At 44.0% G+C, this 18,751-nt stretch overlaps 2 protein-coding genes across 3 annotated transcripts in view; one reads left to right on the top strand and one right to left on the bottom strand.

Annotated features, from left to right (window-relative positions):
* Positions 1 to 10,247, top strand: part of LOC124123564 (fatty acid desaturase 2-like) — a 34,678-nt gene extending 24,431 nt beyond the window's left edge. For both annotated transcript variants that reach the window (XM_046486762.2, XM_046486761.2), the window contains 2 exons: positions 1,490 to 1,615; positions 4,156 to 10,247. In XM_046486762.2, coding sequence (XP_046342718.1) covers positions 1,490 to 1,615; positions 4,156 to 4,204 — 175 coding nt within the window. In that variant the 3' untranslated portion in view covers positions 4,205 to 10,247. The remainder of the gene's footprint in view (positions 1 to 1,489; positions 1,616 to 4,155) is intronic.
* Positions 10,248 to 12,202: 1,955 nt separating this feature from the next.
* Positions 12,203 to 14,690, bottom strand: LOC125372252. Its single transcript, XM_048381542.1, has 2 exons — positions 14,653 to 14,690; positions 12,203 to 12,803 (listed from the first exon to the last, which is right to left on the bottom strand). Exons 1-2 carry the CDS (start codon positions 14,688 to 14,690, stop codon positions 12,203 to 12,205), a joined length of 639 nt encoding a protein of 212 aa, XP_048237499.1.
* Between the last annotated feature and the right edge of the window lie 4,061 nt (positions 14,691 to 18,751).

Here is an 18,751-nt window from a genome sequence, read left to right as displayed (position 1 = left end):
GCGCAGCTCTACGTCATCCCTGACACGTTGCTGTTTGCGCAGCCGTTCTACCATCCATAGGAAGGAGCGTGATTACCACTCGGACTCCTCTGATGGAGCTTTCGTTCCTGACGGTGATCCTCCCTTGCCGGACTTGGACACATATCTCGGGATAAATCAAGTTGCAGATTGGATTGCAGATAGATTGGCTTCTGTAGCACCGTCTATGGGACCAGACATGGACAATCTGGTTGGATTGACATCCATCCCTCCAGATGCACTGCTAACAGTTCTCACCTTGCACTCAATGAGGACTTCGTGAAGCTCTCACTCACTCCATCCTTTAAGGCACCTCGTTATCGGCGGACATTACCACCAACTGATGCCTTGGATATCCATTGCGTTGAAGAAACTCCAACCCTGGTCTAGTTCATCCTTGTTTAATAGGCAATCATTGATAATCATTCTTGAGTATACATTTAGCGAGAGACAAAACACCTCTGAAAGCCCTGGAACATGTCACTCAACATACATCTGCCAAGATTGTTCTTTTGGCCCTGTCTACGGCAGCAAACTACACACCTTAGACGTTTCCTGCGTCCGTTTTGAACATGGAGCTCATGGGGGCTGTTTATCTGGACTTGGTTACTTTGGCCTCAACAAGGAATAATTTTGGACCACATCTGAAGGCATGCCCACTGCTGTACTGTCTGATAAAGATGCATGAAGGAGTAATGCAGGACAAATTTAAAAAATTAGTAAAACCTAAATATATTTACATTTGTATACCTGTCCTGCATTACTTTGTCTCAGTGCCCTACTGTTGCAGTGCGTCCTCCCCATGAAGTCTTCAGATGTTACGTTATAAAGCAGTAATGTGCTCTCATACCCACTTCCGTGTCACGTGGCAGCTCTGTGAGGGCACTGGTTGGAACAACTTTTTCTGCAGCTAGACCTCTCCCAGCTTCGTCTTTCTTTTAAAAAACAGCAGTAAATGCATAAAAGAGTAATGCAGGATAAGTATACAAATGTATGAAATATTTAAATTTTACTAAGTTGCTCTACATATCATTGGTCTGCCCACTAGAGTCATTGCCCTTTGCGAAAGGGAAGCGACTTTAGAGTCTGCCAGGCATGTCATGATGTTACAAATGCAGTCATAGGTCCCACACAGTAAAAAGATAATAGCTAAAATATCTCGTCTAAATCCAACTGTTTTAAATTCTATAAGACCCTGATCAAGCACAGACATAGAAACTGGGAACGGATCCCGCTAGCGTCTTGCCAACATTGCTTTGCCAAGCTTGTTTGTAAACACTGAAAGCTGTACCTATCTGACTTTTTTATTTGCATATTTATCCGTAAATGACTCCCAAAGGATACAGTCATTATTCCATGGCTTTATTGTGCCAAGAAACCTACCAATTAAATTTATTTTGATATCATATATGTATTTGTGACGGGATGTTTAGACTGTCCTGAATCTGTAGCTGCGTTGCGTATGTTTCAGCCTATTTCCCACGATGCCTCGCCACAACTACGCCAAGGTGATGCCCCTCGTCAAGTCACTATGCAAGAAACATGGTGTCACATACAGATGCAAAACACTATACAGATCGTTTGCAGACATATACTGGTGAGTTTCTTCTGTCTGCTACTCACAAGTACAAGAACCTCTTGATTTGTGTCTCCAGTGTTACAGTGCTTGTCATGTCCCATACAGTTTGGACAGTGTCAGGCTTTCACTGGGACAACTTTGCCAGGGAGTTAAATGTTGATCTCCTCCCAGTCTGTACTTGATGACAGGAGAGTGTTGATCTGCTCCCTGTCTGTAGTTGATGACAGGAGAGTGTTGATCTGCTCCCTGTCTGTAGTTGATGACAGGAGAGTGTTGATCTGCTCACTGTCTGTAGTTGATGACAGGAGAGTGTTGATCTGCTCCCTGTCTGTAGTTGATGACAGGAGAGTGTTGATCTGCTCCCTGTCTGTAGTTGATGACAGGAGAGTGTTGATCTCCTCACTGTCTGTAGTTGATGACAGGAGAGTGTTGATCTGCTCCCAGTCTGTAGTTGATGACAGGAGAGTGTTAATCTGCTCCCTGTCTGTAGTTGATGACAGGAGAGTGTTAATCTGCTCCCTGTCTGTAGTTGATGACAGGAGAGTGTTGATCTGCTCCCTGTCTGTAGTTGATGACAGGAGAGTGTTGATCTGCTCCCTGTCTGTAGTTGATGACAGGACAGTGTTAATCTGCTCCCTGTCTGTAGTTGATGACAGGAGAGTGTTGATCTGCTCCCTGTCTGTAGTTGATGACAGGAGAGTGTTGATCTCCTCACTGTCTGTAGTTGATGACAGGAGAGTGTTCATCTGCTCCCAGTCTGTAGTTGATGACAGGAGAGTGTTAATCTGCTCCCTGTCTGTAGTTGATGACAGGAGAGTGTTGATCTGCTCCCTGTCTGTAGTTGATGACAGGAGAGTGTTGATCTGCTCCCTGTCTGTAGTTGATGACAGGAGAGTGTTAATCTCCTCCCAGTCTGTAGTTGATGACAGGAGAGTGTTTATCTCCTCACTGTCTGTAGTTGATGACAGGAGAGTGTTGATCTGCTCCCAGTCTGTAGTTGATGACAGGAGAGTGTTCATCTGCTCCCAGTCTGTAGTTGATGACAGGAGAGTGTTGATCTGCTCCCAGTCTGTAGTTGATGACAGGAGAGTGTTGATCTGCTCCCTGTCTGTAGTTGATGACAGGAGAGTGTTGATCTGCTCCCAGTCTGTAGTTGATGACAGGACAGTGTTGATCTGCTCCCAGTCTGTAGTTGATGACAGGAGAGTGTTGATCTGCTCCCAGTCTGTAGTTGATGACAGGAGAGTGTTGATCTCCTCACTGTCTGTAGTTGATGACAGGAGAGTGTTGATCTGCCCCCAGTCTGTACTTGATGACAGGAGAGTGTTGATCTGCTCCCTGTCTGTAGTTGATGACAGGAGAGTGTTGATCTGCTCCCTGTCTGTAGTTGATGACAGGAGAGTGTTGATCTGCTCACTGTCTGTAGTTGATGACAGGAGAGTGTTGATCTGCTCCCTGTCTGTAGTTGATGACAGGAGAGTGTTGATCTGCTCCCTGTCTGTAGTTGATGACAGGACAGTGTTAATCTGCTCCCTGTCTGTAGTTGATGACAGGAGAGTGTTGATCTGCTCACTGTCTGTAGTTGATGACAGGAGAGTGTTGATCTCCTCACTGTCTGTAGTTGATGACAGGAGAGTGTTGATCTGCTCCCAGTCTGTAGTTGATGACAGGAGAGTGTTTATCTTCTCACTGTCTGTAGTTGATGACAGGAGAGTGTTGATCTGCTCCCTGTCTGTAGTTGATGACAGGAGAGTGTTGATCTGCTCCCAGTCTGTAGTTGATGACAGGAGAGTGTTAATCTCCTCCCAGTCTGTAGTTGATGACAGGAGAGTGTTTATCTCCTCACTGTCTGTAGTTGATGACAGGAGAGTGTTGATCTGCTCCCAGTCTGTAGTTGATGACAGGAGAGTGTTGATCTGCTCCCAGTCTGTAGTTGAAGACAGGAGAGTGTTGATCTGCTCCCAGTCTGTAGTTGATGACAGGAGAGTGTTGATCTGCTCCCTGTCTGTAGTTGATGACAGGAGAGTGTTGATCTGCTCCCAGTCTGTAGTTGATGACAGGACAGTGTTGATCTGCTCCCAGTCTGTAGTTGATGACAGGAGAGTGTTAATCTGCTCCATGTCTGTAGTTGATGACAGGAGAGCGTTAATCTGCTCCCTGTCTGTAGTTGATGACAGGAGAGTGTTAATCTGCTCCCAGTCTGTAGTTGATGAAAGGAGAGTGTTAATCTCCTCCCAGTCTGTAGCTGATGACAGGAGAGTGTTTATCTCCTCACTGTCTGTAGTTGATGACAAGAGAGTGTTGATCTGCTCCCTGTCTGTAGTTGATGACAGGAGAGTGTTGATCTGCTCCCTGTCTGTAGTTGATGACAGGAGAGTGTTGATCTGCTCCCTGTCTGTAGTTGATGACAGGAGAGTGTTGATCTCCTCACTGTCTGTAGTTGATGACAGGAGAGTGTTGATCCGCTCCCTGTCTGTTTTTGCTGATGGAAGTGTTGATCTGATGCCCGTTTGTAGTTGATGATTTGAGAGTGTTGATCTTCATCCCATCTGTTCCAGGTCCCTGAAGAAATCGGGGCAACTGTGGTATGATGCATATCATGAATGAAGGCCAACATAATGTGCCATATCATGCACCAGGCCTCCATGGACTGCCGGATTGTCACCTGCCAGCTCTGAGGTGCAGGGTGGAGCCACATGTCAGAGGACAAGAGGATCCTTGTATTTGGAGTGGATCCATAACATATTCTCTTCTGTGTGCATTGTTACCATGGTCCTGCCATAAAGTACTCAATGATAGGAAAACTTGTTTCTGTTAAAGGCCTCTTATTCAAATTTCACTATAATTTATCAGTATTTTATTTCTAATCCTTCCAATCTAGACATGTCATGTTTTGGTGATCAGGGGAGGGGTCAGTAACTGTTAGCGATATGTGGTATTGATTTCGTAACACTGGTTTCCTATGTCCCTTCTAAGTTTGTCCTGGGTGTGTAGACAGAGTTGGTGTTGTTAAGGAGGGTTTGAGTGTCAAATTCTACAATTCAGTAATCCAAACAAAGCTGCTAATGATTGTCTGGCAGAAACACTGATGGTGCTGTAACAGTTCTGTGAAGGAATAGGGTGCAAATTGAGGAACAGGGTTTAGCACCTCATCCAGCAAAGTGATCTTAGCTGTACCACTGTAGTAAGTTTAAGTTGACTTTTTCTCTCCAAAAAATAAAATGTGAATTCTTTTTACATGTAAATGATATTTCAGTCGAGTTTTTATTCCATGAACCAGAAATAAGTAATATGTTAAAAAAATGCTCCTTTAATGAATGTTTGCTGTCTGTATACATTAATTAATGAAATACTATTTTTAAAGCTTGTTGAAATTTATATTACAATATTTAAATCACAACAAACTAAGACAAGTCCCTATGCCCCCTCCCCTCTTAATAAGCCCCTTAGAGAAAATAAACTAAGTGTTTGAAATTGTAATGTAAAAACAAAACAATGTGGACCTATCTGACCTGCAATTTTGGGCCAAAACAATGAAAACCAAAAAGACAAAGTCTGGCCTAGCCATGATATCATAAGAATGGTGTATAATCTCTGGTCCGTGATGCTATTTACACCAAGACAGTTTGGTAGTGTATATATAATTGTGGGCATTACTGTGTGATCAGGATTGATGAATGTGCCAAGCCCTAGCAACATTGACTGGTGTCCACATTTTGAATACAGTTTTGAAATATTCTCTGTATATTTCTATTCATTTGTAATATACAAAAACATGAATTTATAGAATTGATTCCTTAACTATAGCCTGACAAATAATTTGTCATTCTAAGACAAGTGGAAGTGAATAAATATTATTTTCGCTGATTATTACCAACACTTCCTGCAAGGAAGCCCCTTTTAAAAACACTGGTTGATAGTCCTGAGCAATGGTCAATGTCCCACAGAGCCGCGTAATATCTACATGTCTGTAGTGTCCATGGTCATTCAAAGGGGAGATTTCCAAAATTGAATCTTGTGTGTATTTTAATGTGATTAAATCTCACTGAATTTAAAAAAATAATTTGGGTATCAGGGTAGAGAGGAGAGCTCGAGGATCGTTGGCCTGGGTGAGTTGTCTACCTTAGGGAGCTAGGTTCATCTGCCTTCTGTTCATTTCATGGGATCTTATTTGATTCCTGTCTGGCAGTCAATAACAAGTCTGTTGTTTCCAATCTGTCACCGTGTCAGTAATTGTCAGTATATTTTGTTTAGAAAAATGACTGTTATCCACAATAGACTACCTCAAACCTTCGATTACGCTCATTCATTATAATGTATACCTCTGTTGACAGCATTGTCAGAAACAGGCAGTTGACATCATGGACGTGTGTCAGGAAGTGTACTGGTAGAATTTTCCATTTGTAACATACAAGTTAAACACTCATTCAACAGCTGCTAGACTTGGCCTGGTAGAAGACACACTAGCTACATCCTCACTACACCTTCTGGTTTGAACTCCTAAGCCCAGATTATGAATCAGAATTACCTCCTCCTTCAGTGCACAGACAAGCCCTGATTTCCGTTTATGTAGTTGTAGGATACTGGTGCTCAATGCTACATGGCCCATGAGCCCACGAGGGGAGTGTACATGTGGGCTAGGTGTTACTCAGTACTGAAATTACATATGTATTTGTTACCAGGTCTGTGTTAATGTAATGCACTCAGCTCAATCTAGATTTACTATCTTGTTTTGTTATGTTTGACAATTTGCTGTTGACCTTGATAGACTTTTGTGTGTGCATCAGCATTATCATGTACGTTCTCCTGTCTCTACGTGACATTATTTATGTTTTGTTGCAACTAGTTGTGTTGAACCAGGCATGTGGAAGTGGAGGGTGTTACAAGTCGTACTGCTCTTACTCCCATACGGCTGATTGTGCAGTCAGTTAAAATCATGGTCAGTTATCAAATAATGTAGTTAAACCTTGTAAAGGCCATAACTTGATTGAGCAGTGATGATGGCCAATTCCTTGTAGCTCATGTGTCATGTTTTATTCCCACAACATTTTCTTTATGATGATGTGAGTTTTTATGTGTGCTCCTGTTAGTGTGTCCTTTGCACATAGCCCCCGTCTTAGGACAACTAAAGCCATGTGTCCAGCCACATATACACTCAGTCATATAAACCCACCCATCTCAGTGCCCTGTGGACATGGTGGAGGAGTACAAGAATGTGCATTCCATCAAGTAAATTCTGTATTGTTTATGGCCATATTTTTAAGTGTTCCATCTTGGTCTTACGTTTATCACTATCAGATTTCTGACAAATATGTGGTTCATTTCTGCATTTTATAATGCTTTTTGAAATGACTACTATGTCCCTGATGCAACTCTATATAGTCCTTAAGTTGACCCATTTCAGATGGAGTGATGCAGTTTGTAATTCAACTAGCAATTTGTATTTTTATCATTTCATGTTATGTGAGAAAACCTCATATCGGTACTGCTCTGCATGCTGGGACTACGAGCTGTTGTCTCTGTTACTGCTCTGCATGCTGGGACTACGCACTGCTGTGTCTGGTACTGCTCTGCATGCTGGGACTACGAGCTGCCGTGCGGTGTCTGGTACTGCTCTGCATGCTGGGACTATGAGCTGCTGTGTCTGTTACTGCTCTGCATGCTGGAACTACGAGCTGTTGTCTCTTTTACTGCTCTGCATGCTGGGACTACGCACTGCTGTGTCTGGTACTGCTCTGCATGCTGAGACTATGAGCTGCTGTGTCTGGTACTGCTCTGCATGCTGGAACTACGAGCTGCTGTGTCTGGTACTGCTCTGCATGCTGGAACTACGAGCTGCTGTGTGGTGTCTGGTAGTGCTCTGCATGCTGAGACTATGAGCTGCTGTGTCTGGTACTGCTCTGCATGCTGGAATTACGAGCTGCTGTGTCTGGTACTGCTCTGCATGCTGGAACTACGAGCTGCTGTGTGGTGTCTGGTACTGCTCTGCATGCTGAGACTGAGCTGCGGTCTCTGGTACTGCTCTGCATGCTGAGACTACGAGCTGCTGTGTCTGTTACTGCTCTGCATGCTGGAACTATGAGCTGCTGTGTGGTGTCTGGTAGTGCTCTGCATGCTGAGACTGAGCTGCGGTCTCTGGTACTGCTCTGCATGCTGAGACTACGAGCTGCTGTGTCTGTTACTGCTCTGCATGCTGGAACTATGAGCTGCTGTGTGGTGTCTGGTAGTGCTCTGCATGCTGAGACTATGACCTGCTGTCTCTGTTACCGCCCTGCATGCTGGGACAAGAGCTGCCGTGCGGTGTCTGGTACTGCTCTGCATGCTGGGACTACGAGCTGCTGTGTCTGGTACTGCTGTGCATGCTAGGACTATGAGCTGCTGTGTGGTGTCTGGTACTGCTCTGCATGCTGGGACTACAAACTGCAGTCTCTGTTACTGCTCTGCATGCTGAGACTATGAGCTGCTGTCTCTGTTTCTGCCCTGCATGCTGAGACTACAAACTGCTGTGTGGTGTCTGGTACTGCTCTGCATGCTGAGACTATGAGCTGCTGTCTCTGTTACTGCTCTGCATGCTGGGACTATGAGCTGCTGTCTCTGTTACTGCTCTGCATGCTGGGACTACGAGCTGCTGTCTCTGTTACTGCTCTGCATGCTGGGACTATGAGCTGCTGTGTGGTGTCTGGTTCTGCTCTGCATGCTGGGACTACGAGCTGCTGTCTCTGTTACTGCTCTGCATGCTGGGACTACGAGCTGCTGTCTCTGTTACTGCTCTGCATGCTGGGACTACGAGCTGCTGTCTCTGTTACTGCTCTGCATGCTGGGACTACAAACTGCTGTGTGGTGTCTGGTAGTGTTCTGCATGCTGAGACTATGAGCTGCTGTCTCTGTTACTGCTCTGCATGCTAGGACTATGAGCTGCTGTGTCTGGTACTGCTCTGCATGCTAGGACTATGAGCTTCCGTGCGGTGTCTGGTACTGCTCTGCATGCTGAGACTATGAGCTGCTGTGTCTGGTACTGCTCTGCATGCTAGGACTATGAGCTGCTGTGTGGTGTCTGGTACTGCTCTGCATGCTGAGACTATGAGCTGCTGTCTCTGTTACTGCTCTGCATGCTGGGACTACGAGCTGCTGTGTCTGGTACTGCTCTGCATGCTGGGACTACAAACTGCTGTCTCTGTTACTGCTCTGCATGCTGGGACTACAAACTGCTGTGTGGTGTCTGGTACTGCTCTGCATGCTGAGACTATGAGCTGCTGTCTCTGTTACTGCTCTGCATGCTGGGACTACGAGCTGCTGTCTCTGTTACTGCTCTGCATGCTGGGACTACAAACTGCTGTGTGGTGTCTGGTAGTGCTCTGCATGCTGAGACTATGAGCTGCTGTCTCTGTTACTGCTCTGCATGCTGGGACTACGAGCTGCTGTGTCTGGTACTGCTCTGCATGCTGGGACTACGAGCTGAGGTCTTTGGTACTGCTCTGCATGCTGGGACTATGAGCTGCTGTGTCTGGTTCTGCACTCCATACTTGGGCTACGAGCTGCTGTGTCTATTACTGCTCTGCATACTTGGGCTACGAGCTGCTGTGTCTATTACTGCTCTGCATGCTGGAACTATGAGCTGCTGTGTCTATTACTGCTCTGCATGCTGGAACTATGAGCTGCTGTGTCTATTACTGCTCTGCATGCTGGAACTATGAGCTGCTGTGTATATTACTGCTCTGCATGCTGGGACTACGAGCTGCTGTGTCTGGTACTGCTCTGCATGCTGGGACTACGAGCTGCTGTGTCTATTACTGCTCTGCATGCTGGAACTATGAGCTGCTGTGTCTGGTACTGCTCTGCATGCTGGGACTACGAGCTGCTGTGTCTATTACTGCTCTGCATGCTGGGACTACGAGCTGCTGTGTCTATTACTGCTCTGCATGCTGGGACTATGAGCTGCTGTGTCTGGTACTGCTCTGCATGCTGGGACTACGAGCTGCTGTGTCTATTACTGCTCTGCATGCTGGGACTATGAGCTGCTGTGTCTATTACTGCTCTGCATGCTGGGACTATGAGCTGCTGTGTCTATTACTGCTCTGCATGCTGGGACTACGAGCTGCTGTGTCTATTACTGCTCTGCATGCTGGGACTATGAGCTGCTGTGTCTATTACTGCTCTGCATGCTGGGACTACGAGCTGCTGTGTGGTGGCCAGACACATGATATGTTGAGATGTCATTATGGCAAGTTCCCGGAACGGGTGAAATGGGTCACAGTGAGTGCTGTTGTGAGCTGCAGGGAAACATCCTATTCCCCTTACCCTAGGAATGAATTTTGACATCATGTTTTTGTATGCTTGATTCCTATGTTCCTTGTTATATAGATAATGTGGCTGTCACAGTGAGCCTGAAGAAGGTGAATGGTCAGTATATGTCACATGCTTCTGGAACTGGAGACAGTGTCTTGTTTCCATGATTGAAACCATATTTGTATACTTCTATTTCCTCCAAATGTTAATGAAACAACCCATGTTGTACGTGTCATCTGAATCCTGGCTGTGTGTAGTTGTGGCTCGGTGGCACAGAAGATGCTTCGCTTTTTGACAGCTGTACGTTATATATGTTCTGCCTCAGTTGGCATGTATAATGTTTCAAATAAATTTATACACTAGATCCTTTATTCCCTTGTCTTACTGCGAGAATGTGTGTTGTTGTATTGTGCCTCTTAGATCTCCATCAGTTACTGTGGACCTATTCAAACCTGGATTCCACACATACATACACAGATTAAACTTGGTACTTGGAATAATCAATTATGATGATGTTTTGATTCTGTGGAGTGACAGTGCTGTAACTTAACCTTTCACCAGTTAACATCTTGTTTCCAGGTAGGGATAGTGCTCACTGTTGTTCCTAGGTAGGATGGTTCTAGCTGATGTTCCTGGGTAGGGATGTTCTCACTGCTGGTAGGATGGTTCTCACTGTTGTTCCTGGGTAGGGATGTTCTTTGTTGTTCCTGGGTAGGATGGTTCTAGCTGTTGTTTCTGGGTAGGATGGTTCTCACTGTTGTTTCTGGGTAGGGATGTTCTCACTGTTGTTTCTGGGTAGGGATATTCTCACTGTTGTTTCTGGATAGGGATGTTCTTGGTTGTTTCTGGATAGGGATGGTTCTCACTGTTGTTTCTGGGTAGGATGGTTCTAGCTGATGTTCCTGGGTAGGATGGTTCTAGCTGTTGTTTCTGGTTAGGATGGTTCTCACTGTTGTTCCTGGGTAGGGATGGTGCTCACTGTTGTTCCTAGGTAGGGTGGTTCTCACAGTTGTTTCTGGGTAGGATGTTCTCACTGTTGTTTCTTGGTAGGATGGTTCTCACTGTTGTTTCTGGGTAGGGATGTTCTCACTGTTGTTTCTGGGTACGGATGTCCTCACTGCTGTTTCTGGGTAGGATGGTTCTCACTGTTGTTTCTGGGTTGGATGGTTCTCACTGCTGTTTCTGGGTAGGATGGTTCTCACTGCTGTTTCTGGGTAGGGATGTTTTCACTGCTGTTTTGGGGTTGGATGGTTCTCACTATTGTTTCATGGTAGGAAGGTTCTCACTGTTGTTTCTGGGTTGGATGGTTCTCACTGCTGTTTCTGGGTAGGATGGTTCTCACTGCTGTTTCTGGGTAGGGATGTTCCAGCTGTTGTTTCTGGGTAGGATGGTTCTCACTATTGTTTCCTGGGTAGGATGGTTCTCACTGTTGTTTCTGGGTTGGATGGTTCTCACTGTTGTTTCTCGGTACAATGGTTCTCACTGCTGTTTCTGGGTAGGATGGTTCTCACTGTTGTTTCTGGGTAGGGATGTTCTCACTGCTGTTTCTGATGTGGATGGTTCTCACTGCTGTTTCTGGGTTGGATTGTTCTCACTGCTGTTTCTTGGTAGGATGGTTCACACTATTGTTTCTGGGTAGGATGGTTCTCACTGTTGTTTCTGGGTAGGGATGTTCCAGCTGTTGTTTCTGGGTAGGGATGTTCTCACTGCTGTTTCTGGGTTGGATGGTTCTCACTGCTGTTTCTGGGTAGGATGGTTCTCACTGTTGTTTCTGGGTAGGGATGTTCCAGCTGTTGTTTCTGGGTAGGGATGTTCTCACTGCTGTTTCTGGGTAGGATGGTTCTCACTGTTGTTTCTGGGTTGGATGGTTCTCACTGTTGTTTCTGGGTTGGATGGTTCTCACTGCTGTTTCTGGGTAGGGATGTTCCAGCTGTTGTTTCTGGGTAGGGATGTTCTCACTGCTGTTTCTGGGTAGGATGGTTCTCACTGTTGTTTCTGGGTTGGATGGTTCTCACTGCTGTTTCTGGGTAGGATGGTTCTCACTGTTGTTTCTGGGTAGGATGGTTCTCACTGCTGTTTCTGGGTAGGGATGTTCCAGCTGTTGTTTCTGGGTAGGGATGTTCTCACTGCTGTTTCTGGGTAGGATGGTTCTCACTGTTGTTTCCTGGGTAGGACAGTTCTCACTGTTGTTTCTGGGTAGGGATTTTCTTGCTGTTCTTTCTGGGTAGGGATGTTCCAGCTGTTGTTTCTGGGTAGGGATGTTCTAGCTGTTGTTCCTGGATAGGGATGTTCCAGCTGTTGTTTCTGGGTAGGGATGTTCTAGCTGTTGTTCCTGGGTAGGGATGTTCCAGCTGTTGTTTCTGGGTAGGGATGTTCTAGCTGTTGTTCCTCGGTAGGGATGTTCCAGCTGTTGTTCCTGGGTAGGGATGTTCCAGCTGTTGTTTCTGGGTAGGGATGTTCTAGCTGTTGTTCCTGGGTAGGGATGTTCTGGCTGTTGTTCCTGGGTAGGGATGTTCCAGCTGTTGTTTCTGGGTAGGGATGTTCTAGCTGTTGTTCCTGGGTAGGGATGTTCTGGCTGTTGTTTCTAGGTAGGGATGTTCTAGCTGTTGTTCCTGGGTAGGGATGTTCTCGCTGTTGTTCCTGGATAGGGATGTTCCAGCTGTTGTTTCTAGGTAGGGATATTCCAGCTGTTGTTTCTGGGTAGGGATGTTCTAGCTGTTGTTCCTGGGTAGGGATGTTCTTGCTGTTGTTCCTGGATAGGGATGTTCCAGCTGTTGTTTCTGGGTAGGGATGTTCTAGCTGTTGTTCCTGGGTACGGATGTTCTCGCTGGTGTTTCTGGGTAGGGATGTTCTAGCTGTTGTTTCTAGGTAGGGATGTTCCAGCTGTTGTTTCTGGGTAGGGATGTTCTCACGGCTGTTTCTGGGTAGGATGGTTCTCACTGTTGTTTCTGGGTTGGATGGTTCTCACTGCTGTTTCTGGGTAGGGATGTTCCAGCTGTTGTTTCTGGGTAGGGATGTTCTCACTGCTGTTTCTGGGTAGGATGGTTCTCACTGTTGTTTCTGGGTTGGATGGTTCTCACTGCTGTTTCTGGGTAGGATGGTTCTCACTGTTGTTTCTGGGTTGGATGGTTCTCACTGCTGTTTCTGGGTAGGATGGTTCTCACTGTTGTTTCTGGGTTGGATGGCTCTCACTGCTGTTTCTGGGTAGGGATGTTCCAGCTGTTGTTTCTGGGTAGGGATGTTCTCACTGCTGTTTCTGGGTAGGATGGTTCTCACTGTTGTTTCCTGGGTAGGACAGTTCTCACTGTTGTTTCTGGGTAGGGATTTTCTTGCTGTTGTTTCTGGGTAGGGATGTTCTAGCTGTTGTTCCTGGGTAGGGATGTTCCAGCTGTTGTTTCTGGGTAGGGATGTTCTAGCTGTTGTTCCTGGGTAGGGATGTTCTCGCTGTTGTTTCTAGGTAAGGATGTTGTAGCTGTTGTTCCTGGGTAGGGATGTTCTCGCTGTTGTTCCTGGGTAGGGATGTTCCAGCTGTTGTTTCTGGGTAGGGATGTTCTAGCTGTTGTTCCTGGGTAGGGATGTTCTCGCTGTTGTTTCTAGGTAGGGATGTTCTAGCTGTTGTTCCTGGGTAGGGATGTTCTCGCTGTTGTTCCTGGATAGGGATGTTCCAGCTGTTGTTTCTAGGTAGGGATATTCCAGCTGTTGTTTCTGGGTAGGGATGTTCTAGCTGTTGTTCCTGGGTAGGGATGTTCTCGCTGTTGTTCCTGGATAGGGATGTTCCAGCTGTTGTTTCTGGGTAGGGATGTTCTCACTGCTGTTTCTGGGTAGGATGGTTCTCACTGTTGTTTCCTGGGTAGGACAGTTCTCACTGTTGTTTCTGGGTAGGGATTTTCTTGCTGTTCTTTCTGGGTAGGGATGTTCCAGCTGTTGTTTCTGGGTAGGGATGTTCTAGCTGTTGTTCCTGGATAGGGATGTTCCAGCTGTTGTTTCTGGGTAGGGATGTTCTAGCTGTTGTTCCTGGGTAGGGATGTTCCAGCTGTTGTTTCTGGGTAGGGATGTTCTAGCTGTTGTTCCTGGGTAGGGATGTTCCAGCTGTTGTTTCTGGGTAGGGATGTTCTAGCTGTTGTTCCTGGGTAGGGATGTTCTCGCTGTTGTTTCTAGGTAGGGATGTTCTAGCTGTTGTTCCTGGGTAGGGATGTTCTCGCTGTTGTTCCTGGGTAGGGATGTTCCAGCTGTTTCTGGGTAGGGATGTTCTAGCTGTTGTTCCTGGGTAGGGATGTTCTCGCTGTTGTTTCTAGGTAGGGATGTTCTAGCTGTTGTTCCTGGGTAGGGATGTTCTCGTTGTTGTTCCTGGATAGGGATGTTCCAGCTGTTGTTTCTGGGTAGGGATGTTCTAGCTGTTGTTCCTGGGTAGGGATGTTCTCGCTGGTGTTTCTGGGTAGGGATGTTCTAGCTGTTGTTTCTAGGTAGGGATGTTCCAGCTGTTGTTCCTGGGTAGGGATGTTCCAGCTGTTGTTCCTGGGTAGGGATGTTCCAGCTGTTGTTTCTGGGTAGGGATGTTCTAGCTGTTGTTCCTGGGTAGGGATGTTCCAGCTGTTGTTTCTGGGTAGGGATGTTCCAGCTGTTGTTTCTGGGTAGGGATGTTCCAGCTGTTGTTTCTGGGTAGGGATGTTCTAGCTGTTGTTCCTGGGTAGGGATGTTCTCGCTGTTGTTCCTGGGTAGGGATGTTCTCGCTGTTGTTCCTGGATAGGGGTGGATGTAGCTGTTTTTACCCTCTAAAGGCTTTGTTCCACAGGGGTTTTGCAATCATTTATCCAGGGATGAAAATTGTCTGTGGATATTGTTATGTCAAGGGTAATTATTGTGATACCTGCCATTACAACATAACACGTCCCATTTTAATTCTGGAAACCCAAAAGTCCAGAACGAATCGGTCTTTGCCGACTCTCGGTCAAAGGTATTTACAAAATTGAACATGCTGTTTTCATGGGAACATACCAAGGAAGAAAAAATGAAAAAAAATTGTTAAAAAACTCAATATTTACACTATCTCGCCCATGGGCCTGCCCATGGGCGAAGACTGGCCCATGGGCGAGAATATGTTCCTTTACTCAAAACTCATGTTTTTGTTTCACAAATACATTAAATGTAGTCATTCAAGTATCATGACACAAAATTTAACTCATTTTAACTTAATTCAACTATTTTATAGCGATATTGAAATATTTTGCCTATGGGGGAGAAAAAGGTTTGGCCCATGGGCGAGAATATGTTCCTTTACTTAAAACTCATGTTTTTGTTTCGCAAATACATTAAATGTATTTATTCAAGTATCATGACACAAAATTAATTCAACTATTTTATAGCGATATTGAAATATTTGGCCCATGGGGGAGAAAAAGGTTTGGCCCATGGGCAGGCCCATGGGCGAGAATATGTTCCTTTACTTAAAACTCATGTTTTTGTTTCGCAAATACATTAAATGTAGTCATTCAAGTATCATGACACAAAATTTAACTCATTTTAACTTAATTCAACTATTTTATAGCGATATTGAAATATTTGGCCCATGGGGGAGAAAAAGGTTTGGCCCATGGGCGAGAATATTTTCCTTTGCTCAACAGTTTTAGTTTCGCAAATACATAAAGGTTTTATAAGCATGACACATGATTCAACTCATTTTACCTTAATTCAACTATTAAAATATTTCGCCCATGTTTTCGTCAGTCCCTTTAAATAATTAACTAATTGTGTGCAGAGTATATTGTATCATGTGAAATATATTTTATATTATATCATTACATTACTATTTAAAAAGGGCATTTGGTTGGATGTTTCCTTTACAGAAGTTTTACAAATTTCACCTTTTTTACATATTGAAACGATACGCCAATTCATTGGCGACATTTTCCAACACATTAAAGTTTAGTTAGTTTCTTTTTCATTTCCCATTTTATGTCTCGTTGAAACATCACACTGGGAAAGTAAGTGACACTAAGTATGCAATATACAGGTACACGTGCGCGTATTTTAATGGCAACAAAAAACGATTCGTCTTTCATTGCATAACGTCTGGCTGAATCTCTCACATTCTAACGAAATCTCGAAATAATTATTTAATTATATGCGGTGTCGAACTGACCAATGGGAATTGTGTTTACAGGCGATTGAGGAAAACTTGAGTGAATATTATAACACTAAAGCAACTTTTAAATGCATTGTCACTTTTGGTATGAAAATGGTAACAGTTCAGAAAAAACAACAGCCTTCTTATGATAATTCTCATATTCTCATTAGGACGTTGTATCTAATTATAGTGTCGGCCTTATTTACAGGTGATTCTACAATACCTGCTCTCGGTCAATTACGATCTACCACACCACGCGTGAATAAACAGTTATGCAGGTGTTGCTGTGGGCAAATACCTAGCCTGAAAATGTATATTTATTTTGTGAATACATGTTTTACAAATTTTCGTTGATATGTGGATATATTAAGCACAAAGACAAAAAAATGTTTATGAAAGATGAATTAGTGCCTTGAAATATTCATCGAGATGTGTATCATCGTTTAATGGGGTCATTCAATAAAAGTATGTTTGGAGGAGATATCAAAGGAGCCGGCCAATATACACAGTGTCGTCCAGTGAACTACCATCCCAACCTGTCAAAAATAGTTATGTAATCGGTACACAAATATATTTGATGCGATGTCAGTGTGGAAGGAGTTTGAATTACGTCTCAGGTTATTATTGTTTGGAGTTCACATTTTTGGGCATTTCAGATACTAATTGAACAGAGTTCACCTCCACATGTCCACTTTAGTGAGACAGACTGTAACCAAAAATGCAATGAGCCGTAGCTCCTAATCCCTTATAACAACGGTAACAACAACCAGGGTGAGGACACAGTAAGGTTAAACCGTGTCCAACAGACAATGTCAGGTGGCTAACGCCATATCTCCAATCAAGTCAGCTGTTTTTAAGCGCATAATTATGTTTTTACATATTGAAATAAAAGGAATTAAAAAAATCATATTTAACAAACCTACACATTACCAAATACAAAACCTTATAACCCTTTCTAGACTTCGTTCCAATTAACCTGGATCATTCAACTCGCTCGCGAAGGTCGTATAGGACTTTTAAGTGAATACATCTACAGTGTATTATATATACTCATGATGAGCAATTATTTTCGTTCCTAATTCGAATGAGCACATTCTGAGGCTAAATCTGCAAAAGGACAGACAAAATATTTCTTTGTACAATGCAAACGATACAAGCGTAGCGGCTGATAATAGAGACAATGATTTAATAATCTGCAATATATCATTTGTACTCGTTCAATTTATTGTAGATATTGAAGTGATTGTAAAGTTTCAAGGAGTACTAAAATGTTGTGGTATTATGATGTATTTAGAATATGAATAGCGAAAAACAGTCACCAGTATCGGATGTACATGTATAACTTGTCTTGCATCACCACGCTTGTGTCGAGGCCCATGGTCATAAAACTAATCGGTCCCATAAAAGGAGCAAATAGTTTCGCAGATAGTACTTGCCATGGTTCACTCCCAATTGACAGACGACCTAATCATCAGACAGACCAGTCAAGTGTGACCAGTGTACCTGCCTGATTTTACCTCCTAATTACTGAGCTGCCCAATACTGTCATACTGTGGGCAGAATAAGCGGCGCCAACTTGTTGAGTGATACAGATTAACCAGATTATGATTGTGTTTGTAAGTTTCGTTTAATCTGTGTCGGGTTGCAGTTGTTTTATTAGGCAAGACCAGGGGGTAGTTTTTTCAATGAAACCTTTTAGCCGTTGAGTTTGTTTTGTATTCATTTGATTAAATACATTGTTAGGTAGAATAATAACACGTTATATGGATTAAACATCTCCCTAACCTGAGTATAATCTCATATGTACTCTAAGTACGGTACTATATTACTTTGCGGAGACATTGAGTATAATTTTTGAGTTGGCATTGTATGCTGTCTGAATGACTTTATACAAATCCCTGCCTCAATGGACCCGTGAAGATCTTCAACAACCCATTCTTGGCGTAAAAGGGCGACAGCGCTTGTCGTAAGAGGCGACTACCGGGTTCGGGTGGTCAGACTCGCTGACTTGGTTTGATGCATGTCATCGTATCCCAATTGCGTGGATCGATGCACATGATTTCAATCACTGGATTGTCTGGTCTAGACTCGATTATTTACAGAAAGCCGTCATACAGCTGAAATATTGCTAAGTGCGGCGTTATACAACTAACAAACAAACAGAATTTTGAGGAATTCACAACAATCTCTATGACGAGGTATGCATATCTTGCAATCAACCTGAATCCAGTTACTGGAATGTCAAACCTGCTTGGTTAAAACAAGAATTGCAGTTAGATCCGCTATATACTGTAGATCTCCTGTAGTCAAGAGATGCAATAGCGAGGCAGAACTATGTCAATTTATGAGGGACAGACAGCTACTCGAACATATAAAAACATAGCAGCCAAAGATAAAAAATGAAATCATATCATGTACAAAAATAGAAATCATATCAACACAAAAAGAGAAAGTGTATGAGTACTAAAACTTGCAATAGATATGTGTACCCTACGACAGTCTACAACACACTGACATCGCATCAAATATATTTGTGTACCGATTACATAACTCTTACTGACAGGGTGGGGTGGTAGTTCACGCGAAACGGATGACACTGTGAAATAGAGTGGCTCCTTTGATATTGCCTCACACCATACTTTTAATGAATGACCCATTAAACGATGATGCGGCGTTATACAACTAACAAACAAACAAAATTTTGAGGAATTCACAACAATCTCTATGACAAGGTATGCATATCT

Source organism: Haliotis rufescens, unplaced genomic scaffold, assembly GCF_023055435.1.
Source record: "Haliotis rufescens isolate VD_foot unplaced genomic scaffold, xgHalRufe1.0.p SCAF_4, whole genome shotgun sequence".
NCBI classification, from domain to species: domain Eukaryota; kingdom Metazoa; phylum Mollusca; class Gastropoda; order Lepetellida; family Haliotidae; genus Haliotis; species Haliotis rufescens.
The sequence above is the reverse complement of the archived record's forward strand: the minus strand, read 5'-3'. Positions and strand labels throughout refer to the sequence as shown.

Excerpts from the sequence above, each read along its gene's own strand:
- LOC125372252 (XM_048381542.1), bottom strand. The coding sequence starts at position 14,690 with ATGATTGCAAAACCCCTGTGGAACAAAGCCTTTAGAGG. Across the intron at positions 12,804-14,652 it reads TGGAACAAAGCCTTTAGAGG|AAACAGCCGTGAGAACATCC; the intron begins GTAAAAACAGCT and ends CATCCTACCCAG.